General features: G+C 46.2%; 2 protein-coding genes across 3 annotated transcripts in view; both read left to right on the forward strand.

Annotated features, from left to right (window-relative positions):
• Positions 1–11,678, forward strand: part of LOC137878731 (microtubule-associated serine/threonine-protein kinase 1-like) — a 37,468-nt gene extending 25,790 nt beyond the window's left edge. For both annotated transcript variants that reach the window (XM_068719136.1, XM_068719137.1), the window contains exons 10-27: positions 690–822; positions 908–975; positions 1,678–1,754; positions 1,903–2,111; positions 2,872–3,010; positions 3,127–3,259; positions 4,027–4,192; positions 4,343–4,444; positions 5,410–5,532; positions 5,615–5,724; positions 5,830–5,990; positions 6,186–6,445; positions 6,552–6,776; positions 6,860–7,089; positions 7,526–7,648; positions 7,751–7,884; positions 7,992–8,182; positions 8,789–11,678. In XM_068719136.1, coding sequence (XP_068575237.1) covers positions 690–822; positions 908–975; positions 1,678–1,754; positions 1,903–2,111; positions 2,872–3,010; positions 3,127–3,259; positions 4,027–4,192; positions 4,343–4,444; positions 5,410–5,532; positions 5,615–5,724; positions 5,830–5,990; positions 6,186–6,445; positions 6,552–6,776; positions 6,860–7,089; positions 7,526–7,648; positions 7,751–7,884; positions 7,992–8,182; positions 8,789–10,404 — 4,200 coding nt within the window. In that variant the 3' untranslated portion in view covers positions 10,405–11,678. The remainder of the gene's footprint in view (positions 1–689; positions 823–907; positions 976–1,677; positions 1,755–1,902; positions 2,112–2,871; positions 3,011–3,126; positions 3,260–4,026; positions 4,193–4,342; positions 4,445–5,409; positions 5,533–5,614; positions 5,725–5,829; positions 5,991–6,185; positions 6,446–6,551; positions 6,777–6,859; positions 7,090–7,525; positions 7,649–7,750; positions 7,885–7,991; positions 8,183–8,788) is intronic.
• Positions 11,679–11,686: 8 nt separating this feature from the next.
• On the forward strand, positions 11,687–18,102 carry LOC137878743 (cysteine protease atg4da-like). Its single transcript, XM_068719159.1, has 11 exons — positions 11,687–12,573; positions 14,593–14,844; positions 14,963–15,046; positions 15,159–15,332; positions 15,448–15,751; positions 15,838–15,902; positions 16,206–16,333; positions 16,497–16,575; positions 16,687–16,763; positions 17,276–17,395; positions 17,581–18,102. The coding sequence occupies exons 2-11, from the start codon at positions 14,652–14,654 to the stop codon at positions 17,755–17,757; spliced, it is 1,401 nt and encodes a 466-aa protein (XP_068575260.1). The 5' UTR covers positions 11,687–12,573; positions 14,593–14,651; the 3' UTR covers positions 17,758–18,102.
• The last annotated feature ends 955 nt before the right edge of the window (positions 18,103–19,057 follow it).

A 19,057-nucleotide genomic window follows, 5' to 3' on the forward strand; every position in this document is an offset into this window, starting at 1 on the left:
TTGAGGAAGTGTGTCAGCAAACCTAAAGTCACTGTGAAATGGAAGTTAGAGCGTCTTTGTTTACCACACTGTGGTTTATCCTCCAGTGGAACGGAATGTGTGGGCATGGTATAGTTACGAGAGGATTTAGATCAAATTCTTCAGCTTTGATCGGATCACTGGTTAGAAAATAGGAGAAATTAGTAAGACTGACTGAGAGAGGTTATTAGTGTGAATAATAGCGAGCACACAATATGCAAAAAGTCCTTTTCTGTGCTTAAAATGTCTCATCACAAGATCGTAATTATACCTAGTTTCTGTATTTCTACCATTTTGCTGCTGGTCTCCACTGGCCTAATGATCGAGTCTGATTGGAATGAATGGTGTATGATTAAATAGAACATACAGCTTGTAAAGTGTAGCTTTCAATGGAAATCAGTCCTAAAACAGAGTCCAGAATCCAAGTCTCTGTCGAGGCTGAACAGACTGCAGTGATGGTGTCTTCCAGAAACAGGTCTTGGAGCTGCTCCAGAGGCAGTGAATCATCAAACAACTGCTAAAAGCAGCCACGGCGGCTTTACTTGGATATGGAAGCATTTTTCTGATTTACATTTAAACCAGTTTATCCGGAAGCAATTTAATGGACCAGCTATAAAAAAATGTTCCGCCTGACGACATCACGCTGACGTCTTCATGCTCTGGTTTTACAGGAGTTTAATCCCGAGGAGTTCTACCACCTGCTGGAGGCGGCAGAGGACCACGCCAAGGAGGGTCACTTGATGAAGACGGACATTCCTCGTTACATCATCAGCCAGCTGGGAATGACCAGAGACCCTATTGAAGGTGAGGGGGAGAGACAGAAACACACAGATGTATCTGGAGCAGAAGAATAAATGAGCTGACAGCTGGTTTGTCTGTTTCTCATCAGATATGGTAAACCTCGATAGTTACGACAGCGAGGGGCCGCTGACGCCCGAAACAGATGACTCGACGGAGGTGAGATTCCAGATTGATCCTGAATGTGGTCGTTTCTCCAACGCTCATTCCATCCCCACATCCATCAACCAAATCAAATTTGGCACAAACGTCTACGTGGACTCAAGCATGTACTGAATACCTAAGTACCCTAAGTACCTCACAAAACACGTTTCTGGCCATAACTCAAGAATTCAAATGCTAATTATGACCATTACACCCACACATGTCTAATAGGATAAAATAAGAAAGTGATGTGGACAGACGTGGATGTAAACTGTAACTTGACTGGTTGGTGGAGGCGGGCACTAGTTTATTTTTGCAGACTGACGGTATAAAGTGGCTCGTCGCAGAAAATGTCTGCTTCATCTGCTAATGACTTGGCATATATATACTGTAGACACACATTTAATTTAGCTAATTTATGCTGAAGCATAAAAAACAGGATCTCCCCCCCCCTTCCTTGAATCCGTGGCCGATCCCTCTAGCATTAGGCACGCCTCCAACTGCCAAAATTAAGATGAGTAGGCAAAAAAATGATGGAAAGAGAAGGAGGGGGGTGTAGTCCAGAACCGGAGTTCTTGGTACAGATGGTTTAAGTGTGCGTCACTAAAGTTACGGTGCCAGAAGAATATTTGATTTTCCTCGACAAAGAGATGTTGTTTTGTTGGATTTCACGCTGGATCATTTGTAATATCAGCATTGTTGATCTTTGATCCACAGGGTAAGATTAGAGCGATGAAAGCACCAGAAGAAGCCGACTTCCAGACCATCAAGCTGATCAGCAATGGAGCGTACGGGTGAGTGGAGTAGAGCGTTAGGACGTACTCCCATTACATCTGTAAAGTCAGGCATGCGGGACAAGAATAACATGTGCATGTGTGTGTGTGTGTGTGTGTGTGTGTGTGTGTGTGTGTGTGTGTGTGTGTGTGTGTGTGTGCATACTAGTGCCGTGTACCTGGTGCGTCATCTGGAGACCCGCCAGCGGTTTGCCATGAAGAAGATCAATAAGCAAAACCTGATCCTGAGGAACCAAATCCAGCAGGCCTTCGTGGAGAGAGACATCCTCACCTTCGCAGAGAACCCCTTTGTCGTCTCCATGTTCTGTTCCTTTGAAACCCGTCGGCACCTCTGCATGGTCATGGAGTACGTAGAGGGTAAGAATAATATATGTGTGTGTGTGTGTGTGTGTGTGTGTGTGTGTGTGTGTGTGTGTGGCTCAACTGGTGGGAAAAATAATTTCCGCCAGTTAATTTATGTTTTGTTATGTTATGTTGAGTTATGTTCCTTGTCAAGATATTACCATTTCAACTTCTAATAAGTAAGGGTGTGTCCCACATCCACTCTTCACACTTATTCTAAGCAGGTTTTGAGTACGTAGTGCGCTCTCACTGGAAAAAAAGATTTACAACTGCTCAAACTAGACGGTAGGCGTACTAAATATGGCTGCTTTTTTATTGTGCTGTCGATGAACGCTATTCTCCCACAATGCAATGGGGAAAGAAAATGGAGGCGCTGCCCCTAGCTGGAGGAAAAAAATGATCTAATTAATTGTTTGTGGTGATGAAAAAAATAGCATTACATTTGCACTCCCAATTCAGATTTTGCACGTAATGCATCATTTCCTGTTAGTAGAACACCTATGAAGGCTGTTAATTGTTTTTACTTTGACAATTACTATGTAGAACATGCTGTTTGGATGTGGGACACTAGTGAGGCAGTAGACGTGAAAGCTTAAAAACGTTGAATGTTTTATGCGGAATGAGTCGTGTCAGCGCAGTCGTCATAACCTCCAGAATTGAAGTGGCACAGAGTGCGCTCTGTCGTGCGCTCTGTCGTGCGCTCTGTCGTGCGCTCTGTCGTGCGCTCTGTCGTGCGCGTGGAAGACTAATCGAATAATGAACTGTGCTGGTGCAGGTGGAGACTGTGCCACTCTGCTGAAGAACATCGGCGCTCTGCCCGTGGAGATGGCACGCATGTACTTTGCAGAGACCGTCCTCGCGCTGGAGTACTTGCACAACTACGGCATCGTGCACCGTGACCTCAAGCCCGACAAGTAAGAGATTGCTAAGAGATGATGCAAATTGTGATGATTTTTTATTTTTTTTTGCTATTTCAAAAGAGTGTAAATAAAGCTCGTATGTGTTCACTTTGCCGTTTTTATATTCTCAGCCTCCTGATTACCTCAATGGGCCACATCAAGCTCACAGACTTCGGCCTGTCTAAGATGGGTCTGATGAGTCTGACCACCAACTTGTATGAGGGACACATAGAGAAGGACACTCGGGAGTTCTTGGATAAACAGGTAAGACAACATACAAATGACTCAAATCCATTCAAAATAACTAATACTAATTTACCAAAGTCATTTTGATTTACCTTTTGATTAAATGTTTTTTTAAATAATCACACACATGCAACGTAGCTGTAAATTGTGTCTTTTGGGCTGTACCGCAGTGCAGACTCTCCAGAGTAAAGTCTAAACGTAAAACGTCCTTTGATGTCTTCATCTCTATGCAAAGATATTCCCTCCGTCTTTGTGTGCCAGGCATATCTGAAGCGTGAAGAAGACAGTTGGCAGAACAATAGGCCAGTTTTTTCCTCAGTCATTAGAATCAAATTCTCTTTTTATAGGTGAGGTTTATTTTCTCGAAGCCGTTCCTTCGGCGCGCACGCTTTGAAACTAAGCCTCGTCTTTCTTTCTTTTTTTTTTTACGTGAATGCATTACGGCGGCCCGGAAATCTGCACATGAAAACCCCTCACTGGGGCTTTCATCTCGTCTCAGCAGCTCTGAAGTGCTCTTCTTAGCCAGGCAGAAATCTGCATGCTTCAACAACATGTGCAACCATGTGTTATGCACAGGTAGTTTAAAAAAAAAAAAAAAAAGGTAGAAAATACATCATATGACAAGCTGTAGATTTCTATTTCAGATCAACCATCAAAGTATAATTATGTAAAGTTAAATTAGATGTTACAATGAATGTTAGTTCGTATTAGTAGCAAAAATGCACAAAACCTGTAGAATCTAACAAACAGCTGAATAAATATAAATAAATCTATTTTTCCTTCAGGTGTGCGGAACTCCGGAGTACATCGCCCCGGAGGTTATTCTCCGTCAGGGTTATGGGAAGCCAGTGGACTGGTGGGCTATGGGCATCATCCTGTATGAGTTCCTGGTGGGCTGTGTGCCTTTCTTTGGAGACACTCCAGAGGAGCTGTTCGGCCAGGTCATCACAGGTGAGAAATCAGAGGTCTGAAGCTGAATGAGCGTTATTCAACACACTTTTCCTCACGTGTTTCCTCATGTCCTCATGTCCTCATGTCCTCTCTCTCTCTCTCTCTCTCTCTCTCTCTCTCTCTCTCTCTCTCTCTCTCTCTCTGCTGTAGACGACATAGTGTGGCCTGAAGGGGACGAGGCTCTCCCTGTCGACGCCCAGCACCTGATCTCCTCTCTTCTGCAGACCAGTCCACTGGTTCGACTGGGCACAGGTCAGTCACCCAGACTGGTGGTTCCCAGCTCCTATTTTATTCCTGGTTACTGTACTATCTATTGTAGTATCTGCCTTTAGAGGTACATTTTTCAGTTTGGATAAGTTTGCATTTGCTTCTTCCCTTACTGCTACTAAGCCTTATGTTAAATAAAACAACTATGATCTCATTTTCAGAGTCATTAAGTCGACAAATGAATTTATACATGAGATTTCTCAAAACAGCTTGGAAGGTATTGACTCCTGCAGCCACAAACATTCCACTAGCACTGCTCCATCTCGGTCTCTTCAGCAGTGTCCTCATGGCGTCATTATAAGCTACTTGAAGTCTCTGTAAGCTCTTCTTTCTGTAGTTTGACCACAAGTGTGCAGTGTAGAGTGCTGTACAATATGCTCTGAACAGAGACATCTTCACTTTATCTGTACACAGACCAAACTTGCGTAAGAGACTGTTTGCTTGTGTATACATCATACGACATTGCCTAGTAATGTCCTTGTCATCGGTTATGTGTTCTGTTATAGAATGACCAAGATATTTTACTTCATCACAGACACCAAGAATTTTGATTTTAATCATTTATTATTTATTATTAGCCCACTATTTCAACCATTTATCCGTTATTTTAAGATTACTTTTTCAACCATTTATCCATTACTTGTAGCTAACTGTCTCCACCTCAAAAGTGTTTTTTTTATTTTTGTATTTATTAAATCATAATTTTCAATCTTTAAATTTAGCTGCGCTAGTCCATAGTCTCTCCATGTACCCCTGGGGTAACGTTACATGTACCCTTGGTTGGGAATCACTGACCTAGAACACTAGCGTCCCGCCTGCAGGCTCACCAGTTCAGTTTACCCAAATAAGTCAACTTCTGTCTGGGTCAAAGTGCCTCTGCTCGCTTCAGGGGCAGATCTTACCTGTCCGTCTTTGTCCCCCCCCCCACACCCCTATCCTCTGCCTTCTAGGTGGTGCTTTTGAAGTGAGGCAGCACTCCTTCTTCACGGAGGTGAACTGGAACAGCCTGCTGAGACAGAAGGCAGAGTTCATCCCTCACCTAGAGTCTGAGGAAGACACCAGCTATTTTGACAGTAAGTCTACTGCTTGGAGTAACGACAGTGAAAGTAGAAGAGTTTGCAGCTTTTCGTGTTAATCTCTGCCTTTTGTCACCAGCCCGATCTGAGCGCTACCATCACGTGCAGTCATACGATGAGGACGATACCAACGACGACGAGCCTGTGGAGATACATCGCTTCTCGTCCTGCTCCCCTCGCTTCAGCAAGGTCAGACCGGGTATTCACGTCAAACCCCCCCCCCCCCCCCCCACCCGGTTTAACATTGTTTAACAAAACAATGTTAAACCGTCTGTTTGATGTACGGGCCTGCAGGTGTACAGCAGTATGGAGCATCTGTCCCAGCTGGAGCACAAACCCCCTGGCGTGACCCTGCGGGAGCACAAGGTCCCCAGGGAGGATCGAGTGGCCAAGAGAGAAAGCCTGGGTAGCCTCACCCTAAGAGACAAGAGCTGGAGGACTGGATCGCCTGAGATGTGAGCGCAAAAAAATAGTGACATGTTTGCTGTCTAACTAACCAGACCTATTTCAACTTTATTTAATAGATTGGTATCCCAACAACGCTATAAAAAAGACATGTTTTTCTTCGTCTTTTCTTTTGTCCATCTACCCACTTTGAGATCGCTTGAGAATAACTTTACACCAAAGTCTGACTGCCTTGCTTTTCTCAGGAAGCGCTTATCCTGCTCCGAGTCCTCCTTCACCGAGAGCGACTACAGCCCACCGTCCGGGGCCCGGAGACGCTTCTCCGCCCTCATGGACACGCACCGCCTGTCCTCCCCTCTGGAAGTGGACTCTGAGCTGCCTGTCCCCAGCAGGCAGCCTCCCGTGACGACCAGAGGGGCTTCCCTGGAAGGAGCCATGGGTGCCATCGCCTCTCAAGGCGATCTGAGAACACTCCTTAAAGATGGCATCGGGCTCACGGCTGGAGGTAAGAAAGAAAATATGAGAAAGCACGATGTCACTTTGTGACCGCTAACCTGTGTTTGATCACAATTGATAATAACGAGTGCTTTCATGTCGCTATTATGCCACAGAGAAGATTTTGAGACCGGCTGACGCGCCGTTGCCTCTACCGGGCAGTGCCGCTGTTCTGGGGCTTCCGGACTCACAGGGGTCCCGTGGGGCCGCCACGGACCTGGTGCTGCGGAGGGTCCGCCACCAGCAGCTCTCAGCTGAAGGGGAGAAACGTAACCCACGACCAGGGACCAAAGTTATCAAATCCGCTTCCGCTACGGCTCTGTCTGTCATCATTCCTGCAGGTAAAGGCACCGGTTATATGACATCAGAGAATGACCTGTCAAAAAAACGTATTTAAACCTGAACTCCATCCCTCTCTCCTCAGTGGAGCAACATGTCGCCTCCCCGCTGGCGAGCCCCATGTCTCCTCGCTCCCTCTCGTCCAACCCGTCCTCCCGGGACTCTTCTCCCAGCAGAGACTACTCCCCCATGGTCAACGTCCTGCATTCTCCCATCACCATCCACCGCTCGGGGAAGAAGTACGGCTTCACTCTCCGAGCCATCAGAGTCTACATGGGAGACAGTGACGTTTACAGCCTGCATCACATGGTCTGGGTGAGAGAGCAGAGCAGATAATCCAACTTTCTTTCCGAAGCTTATTTCATACATGCAATCCAGCTCCAAGTGCTGCACATTAAATTGTATAAAACAAACTAAAGGGTGCCAAAGAGAAACGGGTTGTCTAATAGTTACAGCAGGATGTTCCATAGTCTTATGGGGGCCTTTCTTTGCATTGGTCTCACATTGGCAGCATGCTAACTGAAAGTTTGGTTAAACCTAAGACTTTTGCCAGTGTCCAGCGTCGTCTGCATAGCTATAAACTTTTAGATAATGTGTCTGAGTGGAAACCCTGTGGAACGCCATATGAACTATAATGGATATCTGAATCATGGCTCGCCAAGCTTTTCTAGAACATGGTTTACCAGCCCCCGCTAGAGCTTTAGCATGGAGATAGCTTTCCTGTGTAAAGGCCTTTTTGTTCTGATCACAGCATGTGGAGGATGGGGGTCCCGCCCAGGAAGCTGGTCTTAGCGCTGGTGACCTCATCACTCACGTAAACGGGGAGTCGGTCCACGGTCTGGTCCATACAGAGGTGGTGGAGCTCATCCTGAAGGTGAGGACTACCGACCAAACTAACTTATATATCCATTGCAAGATCTTTATGGGACGGCTCCAATAAAATGTGCTTTTATATTTATATGTATATTATCTACAGAGTGGAAACAAGGTGACAGTTACAACTACTCCGTTTGAGAACACCTCTATAAAAGTGGGTCCTGCCCGCAAGTCCAGCTATAAATCCAAGATGGCACGGCGCAGCAAGAGGACAGGAGCCAAGGAGGGACCAGAGTGCGTTACTGCAGTGTAGATTTCATTACAAGGATTCACTGTCTTTTATGTTTTACATGCCTTTATTCTCCTCGCCATATGTTTTTTGTTTTTTTTTGTCCTTTCAGGAAGAAGAGAAGCTCCCTCTTCAGGAAAATCACCAAGCAGTCCAACCTGCTCCACACCAGCCGGAGCCTCTCCTCTTTAAACCGCTCTCTGTCGTCTGGAGACAGTCTCCCAGGCTCCCCCACCCACAGCCTCTCCGCCCGCTCGCCCACTCAGAGTTACCGCTCCAATCTTGCCGAATCCCCTTACATAGGTAAGTATTGAAGGCCGAGAACACGAGCATCTTTTTGTACCAAAAGTCAAAATGATCCCTCTTCCATTTTTTGGGAACATGCAAAACATGGGCTCTGATATCTTTTTTTGTATATTAGATGTTTTTCGATAAAAGAGTAACTTAAGGAGACCACTAGGAGCGCTGTGGACACATGTTTCTAGGAGTGGGCCCACCATTTTGTTTGTTGTCAAGTCTCAGTGTGGTCAGATGTGCTTTGTTCCTCCTTTAACCATACCTAACAGTGACATCACAGTGTACTAACACACCCTGGGGTACACTGTGACATCACTACAACAGTTTGAAAATGTAAAACCACTAGAGGTCAGCGAAAACAAGAACTTAAAGGGATCTTATGTTACTCTTTAATCCCGCTCACGTTGTTTATTTCATGTCAACCCTTTTTTCTCTCTTATGTCCTGATCTATTATCGGTTTTTCGGAAGATAATGAATATTTTAAAAGAAACAGTGGAGAATTAAACACAAAATCAGATTTTACTGCGGATGTTTTTAATTCTCTACAGAAAAAAAATACAATGTTGTGACCATATTGTGATCCAAAACTTTATTTCCTCTCCTCTCCTCAGGCACCTCCTCCCAGAGCAGCTCCCCAGCATCCAGTACCCCCAACTCCCCAGCAGCCTCTCACCACATGAGGCCCAGCTCCCTGCACGGCCTGTCTCCCAAACTCCACCGCCAGTACCGCTCCGCCCGCTGCAAATCCGCCGGCAACATCCCACTGTCCCCCCTGGCTCACACCCCCTCCCCGACCACCTCCTCCCCTCCGCCTCTCTCTGGCCACACGGTGGGGAGCTCCAACACCACGCAGACGTTCCCCGCCAAGCTGCACTCCTCGCCCCCCGTCTCCCGCCCTCGGCCCAAAAGCGCCGAGCCGCCCAGGTCCCCCTTGCTGCAGCGGGTGCAATCGGCGGAGAAGCTGGGCGCGCCGATGCTGCCGTCCTCCTCGTCGTCCTCCTCGTCGCCCTCTCCTCTGACCGGCGGGGTGTCGCTGCGCAAGCACAGCCTGGAGGTGGCGCACGGGGACTACAGGAGAGAGTCCTTCCACTGCGAGCACAGCCTGCAAAGCCTGCTGGAGATGGAGGGAGAGAACGGACCCGCTCCCCCGTCTCCTTCATCCTCCTCCTCCCCCTCTCCTCCCATGGGAGGGGAGATCGGAGGCCTGAAGCCCGCGAGGAGGCTGGGAAGGCAGGAGTCGCCGCTCAGCCGCGACACCCTGCTCCCGCCGAGAGAGAAAGACACGCAGACCTCAGCGTCGGAGCTCGGCGGCTCGCAAACTGAGAGCGTGGCTGCCAAAGCCGAGTCCAAGACCAGCGTAGTTCAAAGTAAAACCACAGCTGAAGTTCTAAAGAACAACGCAAGCGCAGCGGCAGTGAAGTCAAGTCCAGCGCCGGTTTCATCCACTACAGAGGCCAAGCTGAGCCCCGTGGACAAAGCTCAAAAAGCAGGTTCTTCAGGTTGTGAGGCAACAGTCTCCAAGAGTAAACTCTGTGAGAAAATCCCGACTCCCGGCACATCAAAGGGCCTGCAGCAGCAAGACCGTAAGCAGCAGAGTGTTCAGACAGACGGAGGGCCTGCGACTAAGGCTCAGGAGAAGACTGAGGAGAAAGCCAAAGGCACCGCGGGTGCAGACAAGGGAAACACGCAGAAAGTATCGTCTGCAGAGCAGTCCAAGCCACGAAAAGGCACAGAGACGGGAGAGAAGGGAGGCATCGACAAAGCGACTGAGACGACTAAGGTCAAAGGACCCGCGCCCCCGATTCCCACCCAGGTTCAAACCCACGGCAGATCCAAAACGGAGAAGGTGTCGAACAGTTGCCGCGGTGGGGCCAAGGAGGAGCGGGCGCACCTGGAGGTCCTGGAGGAGAACCCCACGTCGCCGACCTCCAGCGTAGCGTCGCCCTGCTCGGGCAAGTCTCGCCCCATGCCGCCGGGGGACAAGGCCAGCTTCGTCACCCAGCTCACGAGCGTGGCCAAGACGGTGCTCGGGCCCATGAAGGGGGGCTCGCAAGAGGGGGCCAAGGCGAGAGACGCCTCCAAGGCGAGCGAGGAGAAGCGGGGAGGCGCGGCGGGAAAGCCGGACTCCTCGTCCGGGGGCGGTCGCCGCGGCGCTCAGGCGGCAGCCTCGGCCGGCGCGGTCCAGTCCGACAAAGGCAACAGCCGCGGCTCCAGGCACCACTCGTGATAAGAGAGCGTCGGAAAAGAGTCGGACTCTCCCATGCAATGCCTTTTGACTGTAGCGCCACACTGACATATCAACAGGACTTTGAGTGGAGACATAACATGCCTGCAGAAGTAACACCAAATAGATGACGTGCGACATGTAGGACACACAAGACGTGAACAAAGATGGCATCGTAATGTAGGCCCGTGTATGTACTGTATGTTCAATGTTTTGTATATAAGGGGGGGTGCATATGTCTTAATGCATGTCCATGGAAACAAAATGAAAGAATATTTAAAAAGGAGATGGAAAAAAAATATAAAGCCGAACCTCAAGGTGGTGAACACTGTGAACAACTTTTCAGCAGGCCAACTGTTAACTGTGTGTGTTATAAACGGGGCATTACTCACTCATCTCACATCCGCTCCAGTGCCATCCTTCAGTTAAAAGAGCAACACATACTGTACCGTACTTCAGTGACCGGACGGGTTCACGCTCCGCATAGCGAAGATACAGCGGCGGAACATAAACGGGAGCCTGGACCAAGACATCGGAATACGGTGGATCAGCTGGCGGGCTTCAGATCTGTTTAAGGGCTGAATTTAAGTGGAATTGAAAAGAGGGAGATTAGATGAACTTGCACAGGGACACTATGCAATGTGCTGAAAATGCCACTTTTCTTTTTTTTTTCTGGTGTCCCCCCCCCAATTACTTAAGTTTACATTGTGCTCCAGACAAGAACAGAAGACAAAGGAAAGGGATGCAGTAAGCCAAGCAAACACGTTTCTTTTGTTGTTGTTTTAAACGTTGTCTCCATCGATCGTAGTGAAATGTGCAATTCTGTATTTTAGGCTATTAAGTGAACACTCTGGTTTGTCTGGTAAGGAGGCAAGATGCGTAAAGAAGTTACAGGAGAGTAGTCTGGATGCTCCTTCGCTCACTCTTTTCTATTTATGCAGGTGTTCCGTGTATATTGTGTAATGTTACGTGTGAAGGAAAGTGCCAGTCTTTTTGTTTCAGGATGATGTGATTATTGTATTTTTTGTTGTTTACACTTAAATGTATAATAATATGCAATCCAATAGTGCCCAGTTTCATGAAACGGAGCACCCTTTGTCAGTGATAGGAGTAGTAGACTATATACAGAAGACGGGAGTAGACACTGGAGAGCGTAGAGAGCCTCGTCATTGTTGGGACCTGTCTTAGACTGCCACCTTGTGGACGACGTCGTAGTACACCGAAAGTCCCGAGGTACAATGAAAGATAGGCGGTACGTGTTGCCTGGGGGGGGGGGGGGGGGGGGTCTTTCCATTTCATACATATAATATCCGGATGCATAACACATTAAGATCGAGAGCTTTGCAGTCTGAGCTTAAAAAGTCTTTGTTTTTATATCCATTATTAAGATGTCGTGGTCGTCAGACATTAACCCGGTGTTTGCAGCTGTGTTTTTGTGGTGTGATGTGAGAAAATTGCACTTTATTTTGTGTCGAATATTTTTTTTTATTTACTGGTCCTATATATTTATTTGATTATTTTTCTATTCGTATTATTTATGAAACTTTTTTTTATCTATTCAAACGGTTTTTTTTTACACGTCACCGGTTAGTGAATTTCTGCTTTACTACTGAAATTACATATTTATACATTTTACATTTAGACTGAGGAATCTACCAAATCGCGTGCGTGCTCCATGTCTGAAGTTGTGATATTCCTGTCAAGTCCACCTTTGTCCCCGTGTTTGATTTCGTGTTTTTTTTTTCTTTTTTTTTATTTTACGGCGACTATCTCTGACTGTTGTTGTCCATTACATTACTACATATTTACTTGCCACCGTTGTGAAAAACCAATGCAAAAAGCCTCTAGTGCAGAAATGTAATAAAAAGCAGAGAAACCCCTCGTTCTGTCTGACTTTATTTAAAATATGAAAAGTATGAAATGATCATCCGGAGGGATAATCGTGGGCTCGCTGTCATTGGTCCTCTGTTAACCAATCACAGCGGAGTGCACGCATGACCGGTATAAACAGGAAGTGAGTGTAGATTCATTAACCTGCTCCTTCTCGAAGAACGATTGGAGACTCTTTTTTTTTTACCACCAACGGAACAAGAACAGAGGAGCATTCTTTATATAATTCATTCACTGTCTTGCTTTAATTAAATAAGAAGCAATGACGATGCCTGCATGAAGGTAAGAGATGAATGTCGGGCTTTGAGAATTTTATAAACCGAGTTTTGCTGCGAGTGGACTCGAGAATTTGAATTATTTCTAATTCGCAGAATCACGTTTTTGTGTTTATTAAATGCAGCTAACGTCACAGTTTCTGCTTTAGCACGACGTCCCTTAGCGTTGTATACTAACGTCTTTGTATGAGTTAGTCAGCCACTGTGTGTGACGAACACTATACAGAAAACACACAGTCTGCGTCCAAAACGTGTTTTCATTCACGTGAAATGAGTTAGGGCGGCATGTCATGTCATCAGTTCATTCATCTCGTGGACTCGCGTGTCGCTAACATGTCAAAAAGGACAGTTATATGTTGTCTAACCAGCGGTTCCAAAATTGAAAAAAAAAAAGTTACATTTCACCGTTAAAAGTAACGAGATAAGTAACTAAACATGAGATGATCAACAGATTACGAACAGATGATTTGTGAGAGTTACTAAAGAGCTTTACAGATAATTCACATTTTACTACACATGTCATTGATTTTCTCATGTTCTTTTTCATATGGGTTTTTTTTACGTTGTGGGTCAGTTATGACCTGGAAAAGGAATGAAAACTACATTTTAACCAGATTTATTTTGGTTGAAAGTACATTCACTCAAGTACTATACTTAAGCACCCTGTTTTGACGTACTTTTACTTTGCTTGAGTACTTCCATTGTATGCTTCTGACCTCTGGAGCTTGTCCAGAAAGCCGCAGCTCGCCTGGTGTTCAATCGCCCCAAGTTCTCCCACACAACTTCCTTTCTCCGTTCTCTAGACTGACTACCTGTAAGAGCTCGCATGCAGTTTAAGACTCTGGTGCTAGCCTACAGGGCAGTGAAAGGAACAGCTCCTTCCTATCTCCAGGCCACGGTCAAGCCTTACACCCCCGCCCGACCACTTCGCTCTGCTGCCTCGGGGCGATCGGTCGCCCCGTCGCTCAGAGGTCCTGGCGGCCGATCGACTCGGTCACGTCTGTTTTCCGTCCTGGCCCCTCAGTGGTGGAATGAACTTCCCACTGACGTCAGGACAGCGGAGTCCTGACGTCAAACCCACCTCTTCAGGAAGTGCTACCCTGAGCCTTCCACTCAGCACTTATTGTTTTCATACTAGCTTGTTGCACTTATTGTATTCGTATTACTTATAGCACTAACTGTTTTTCTTGGTTCTGTACTTTGGCTCTGAGTTATGCTCTGCTTCATGCTCTTAGATGCTTGTTTGGAAAAGGAAATGTACTTATGACTTCTGGTGACTAGTAGTTCTTTTGATTACCAATGTTGATGCACTTATTGTAAGTCGCTTTGGATAAAAGCGTCTGCTAAATGACTGTAATGTAATGTACTTCTACTCCACTACAGTTATTTGATAGTTAGAAGTTACTTTTCAGATTAAGATTTTCTTAATCTGAAAAGTATATCATATTTTATTTATATATATATATATATATATATATATATATATATATATATATATATATATATATATATATATATATATATATATTATTTTTTACATGTTTTATTAGGTACAATGCATTTTTAAAGATGGAACCAGTGGTTCTCAGTCCTATTTTTCACCACAAAACAATCAGTATTCAGTTGGAGTCATGTTTTAGATGAATCCTTCAAACCTCAAAGATTGTTTGGGGCCCAACAGCATAAAACTGCTTCTAATATCTTACAAAAAACAAAAAGATACACTACTGACGTATACAACCATGTAACGGCACCAGTGGTGTCGGTGAGTATGGGACTGCTGTGTCTGCGTTTTATCAGCCAGATGTGAGGGACAATAGTCCAGCAGCAGCTCCTGCTGCAGCCAAACTGAGATTCCTTGAGTCACAGGATGCAGTCACATGGTTTCCCTCTTTACTTACAGTCATGGGAAATTATTGACTTTACTGTGGTTAGCGATAACCCACCCGTCGGTTCCAGGGGGGGCAGATCCTCTCTGTTGTATCCTTTTGGCTGCATCGGCCTTCAGTGTCACATGTCTTCGTAGGTTGCTATGGCGATAAGGAGCAATCCGTTTGCGCTCGGTCTCGGTCGCCTTCGGTCGTCATGAACCCCAGCGCCGCCTCGGCTCGCTGTGAAGGCCGGTCCCCTGCAGACGAACCGATGGACGACTGGCTCTTCCTCTCCTGTGATTCTGCCTCACCCCCGGGCCCGGAGGTGAGCAGGGGGAACCCGGAGACGGAGGACAGGGGCCAGCTCAAATCCAAGCTGATCTCGGCGTGGAACAGTGTCAAATACGGTCTGTTGTCACCGCTCTGACGTCCTGACTGTTTCTATTGTCAGATCTGTGTGTTCCCTCTATGGTTCGCGAGATAAACAAAAAAAACCTGTTTTCTCTTTGCCCGTTCACGCTTCAGGCTGGTCCTTGAAGCAGAAATCCAAATTCAGCAAGAGCTCCGCTGTGATCATGTTTGGACAATCCTACGAGCTCAGGGATCACGGTGAGGCCTTCAGCCGTTGGGCCCTCGATATCCTCCTGAAATTCTTCGTGTGATTCTTAAAAACAAGAGAGAGGGGAGGATTTAAAATCAAGCTCTCTGCCACTGTTTTCAGATGAGAGGGAGCGTTTCCGCCGCTCCTTCGCGTCCCGCCTGTGGTTGACGTACAGACGGGGTTTCCCTCAGCTGGCGGGCTGCTCGCTGACCACCGACAGCGGCTGGGGTTGCGTTTTACGCACGGGGCAGATGCTGCTGGCTCAAGGCCTGCTCCTGCACCTGATGCCACCAGGTGACAGCGCACACACACACACACACACACACACACACACACACACACACACACACACACACACACACACACACACAACATTGACCCATACTCAACTTACTGTACCTTTTTACAGGTTGGACGTGGTGTGTGAGCCACCATGCGGTCAAAGATGACATGGACCTGCCAGCGAGTCGCCCCGCAGACGTTGCGGAGCGTGGACCGGATGCAAAGGAAGCGCCGAATAAGAAGGGTCGAAAACTGAGCTTGGGTTCCCTCCTGGACCGACCCATGGAGGCTACGCACAGGAGGGTGGCGTCGTGGTTTGCGGACCACCCCACGGCCCCTTTCGGGATACACCAGCTGGTGGAGCTGGGCAAAAGCTCAGGGAAGAAGGCCGGCGACTGGTACGGACCTTCCATCGCGGCACACATCCTCCGGTGAGACCCGACGTCGGCGGTCCAGTTATCCCGACCAACTTCTATCGAGATGTAACAACCCGTCAGTAAAATATTTTGTATTCCAGGAAAGCCGTGGCAGCATCAGCGGACCTTCCCAATCTAGTCGTGTACGTTGCACAAGATTGCACCGGTGAGTCATTGCTTCCATCGGTGTATTTGCTCTCCTCTCTGAAGGGCGTAGCAGCTGTGCTCACAAACGGGCAGTTTCCCGCCAAAATAAAAGCAGCTGAGGGAAATGTGCTCATTTCTTTTGAGCTGTAAATTGCTTGCCGTGAGAAGGAGGACATGGGGAGTAACTCACTGCCGTTGGTGTACTTTTAAACTTAAATCAACTGTTAATTCAAATGTTGTTGTGAGTAATTCAGAACGGTTTAAAGATGTATCAAACCAAATGTGGACATGTCTGTCTCTTGTCTCCTTCCCGTGTGTTCAGTCTACTTGGAGGACGTGAAGAGGTTGTGTGAGCGGCCTCTCCCTCAGCCCTGGAAGTCTGTCATCATCCTGGTTCCCGTGCGACTCGGAGGACAAGATCTCAACCCCTCCTACATCGCTTGTGTCAAAGTATGCCAACAATATTCAACCAGTAGTCTGCAGTCTGAGGAGTTTGTGGGGAAATGTTCAAACGGCCATGTAAAGTCTGTAAAGAGAGGAATCCTTGCTCTAAAGCAAACGACGAGTGTCTTGCGAGTACAAAGAACAACAACCCGCTCCTCGTTCTTTACAGAAACTCTTGACGTTGGAATGCTGCGTTGGAATCATCGGGGGCAAACCGAGGCACTCGTTGTTCTTCGTCGGCTTCCAGGGTACGTGCAGCGTCGTGCACGTCATCATTGTGCTGCTCAGCTGTTGAATGTCGGTCCGTTTCACCTTTTTTTTTTTTTTTTTTTTCTTCCCCTGGCCCTGCTGTGCAAAAGATGACCATGTGCTGTACTTGGACCCTCACTACTGTCAGCCCACGGTGGATTTAACGAAGGAGAACTTTCCCTTGGAGGTATGAGGAACTACCGTTTCACTTCTTCTTCGTTGCTTTCTGTTTTGTTTCCTCCTGTGACAGCCGTGCACTAATAACTATAAAAGTGTTATATTAGATATCATATATTATCAGAATCTTCTTTTTTTTTTATACAGAAGCTACAGGTTTCAACCATTTATAAATTACTTTTAGCTAACTGTTTAGACTTCTTTGCTCATTTACTAACTAGTTTTAACTAACTAGTCTCTCCATTGCAACATCGGGTGTCCAGATGTTAAAGCTGACTCAATGTGATGATTTCTTTTTTATCAAATTTGAAATTTCTATTTTTCCAAACTAATTGAGCCACTCCATGATCTTTCCATGTATCCCCTGGCAACTGCAGAAGCACCGAGAATAACTGAAATAGATTTATAAAGTTTTAATGTTGATTCGATTACATCCACATCATACCTATTTATAGGGATCTAAGGAGACCTTTTTCTGATTAGTGTTCTTCTCTTTTGTCTCTTCTCCAAACCGCTCTGCAGTCCTTTCACTGTAAATATCCCAGGAAAATGTCTTTCTCTCGCATGGACCCCAGCTGTACCATAGGATTCTATGCCAAAGGCCAAATGGACTTTGAATCACTCTGCACAGCTGTTAATGAGGTCTGTGATTGGGATTTATTCAGGCAACATTTGGCTTCAGGATTGTTTCAAACGATTTGTGAATTTATTTAGTAGCAAACGGCAACATGTTTCTGCTGATTTGTCGCTTTTACGAAATGACTATATAGAATGTGTTTTGTAGAACGGGGTTTAGTTGATGTTGGGTTTCCTTCTGTCTCTTTTAGGCTCTCTCCATATCTGCAGAGACGTACCCCATGTTTATATTTGCAGAAGGAAAAAGTCAGGAGGAGGAGGAGGAGGGAACACACACGCCCCCAAACAATATCGCCTACATCCAGAGGAAGAGCGAACGGAGAAGAGTCAACACTAGCAGCAGCATGGACGAGTTTGTTCTATTATGAATGGATGGATATATATGTGTGTGTGTGTGTGTGTGTGTGTGTGTGTATATATATAGTGTGTGTATATATAAACTACTCAGCGTAACAACAAATAATGTCCTCAAAGCACCCACAAGCAGTAACCTCAAGGGGCAATGAAGTGGCCAGGTATAAATAATGACACTACTTTTTTATTATTGCTGTTTTGTGCTCATTTGTATTTATTGTTTTAAGAGAAGAACATTTAAATTAATATTCAATTGAAGGACTTTGAAGAATTACGTGTTCATATTTTTGCCTCCTCAAACTATTTGAATTATTGAACTATTTAAAATCCATGAGGTCATTTTTTTTTGGGGGGGGGGGGGGGGGGTTTAACTAAATAAATTCAAAATAATATAATGAAGTTAATAATAATAATGCATTCCTCTGAGGGACAAGCTTGAGGCAACTGTTACTGTGAGACACACACACAGCCTCTCACTGGTTCATGTCATGTGACGGGATGCGCTGCCTTTGACTGGATTAGAAGATTGGATTCCTGTTAACATGTGACACACATGAGGATCGCAGCATGGCTTCACTGGAGAAGAAGTCTGTCGTCAATGCACTGTTGAAGGAAAAAGAACAAAACATACTGAAAATATTCTCAAAAGCTGGATTATTTCTCTCTGCTGTCTTTTATCTGAATAAACAGTTTATCCAAAAAGGAAGAAACTCATTTGTATTTTCTGTACGCTGTCGTGAAAACATGTTTAATGCTGTGCTGAGCGTTTCTGCCTAACGGAGGCCCTCGGTGGAGCCACCTCTCTGGTGACTGCAGGAAAAACAACAATTGCTGATTCGGGCTCTTGTTGCCTTTTTTTGGGGGGGCAAGATGAAAGCAGGAACAGTGAAGTTGTCATAAGAGAACACCGAGGTTCACAAGAGAGGGTGATGTTTCAGCCTTCCCACACCGAGCGGGTCGTCCTGAGACATACAATTCATGGAAAGCAGGAGCATCGTAGACATCCAGGACCTTTTTACCAAAGCATATAGTCACCGAGGAGCATGTGTCCTTGTCCTGCAGCATATAAACATCGGCATCCTCTTTAGCCTGTGCATCGTGACGAGCGTCACTTGTTTTAGTGGTCTTTGTAGGGGTTGCTCTTAGATTGGCAACTATAGTCCCTCTCTGTCCTTCACTGGCTTCTTCTTCTTTTATGTGTGAGAATCATGAGAAAAGAAAAGCCAAAGATTCAACAAAATCCTTAAATATCTCATGTGTGCGTAACGTGTGCGTAATCCCAACGCTTATACCTTGACTGCTGCAACGAATGAG

This window comes from Cebidichthys violaceus, unplaced genomic scaffold, assembly GCF_023349555.1.
Source record: "Cebidichthys violaceus isolate CVI_PGR_0920_01 unplaced genomic scaffold, fCebVio1.0.p SCAF_23, whole genome shotgun sequence".
In the NCBI taxonomy this organism is placed as follows: domain Eukaryota; kingdom Metazoa; phylum Chordata; class Actinopteri; order Perciformes; family Stichaeidae; genus Cebidichthys; species Cebidichthys violaceus.

Coding starts and splice junctions, on each gene's coding strand:
- LOC137878743 (XM_068719159.1), top strand. CDS start 14,652: ATGAACCCCAGCGCCGCCTCGGCTCGCTGTGAAGGCCGGTCCCCTGCA. Junction 15,333..15,447: donor CCTGCACCTGATGCCACCAG/GTGACAGCGCAC, acceptor ACCTTTTTACAG/GTTGGACGTGGTGTGTGAGC. Junction 16,764..17,275: donor AGGAGAACTTTCCCTTGGAG/GTATGAGGAACT, acceptor ACCGCTCTGCAG/TCCTTTCACTGTAAATATCC.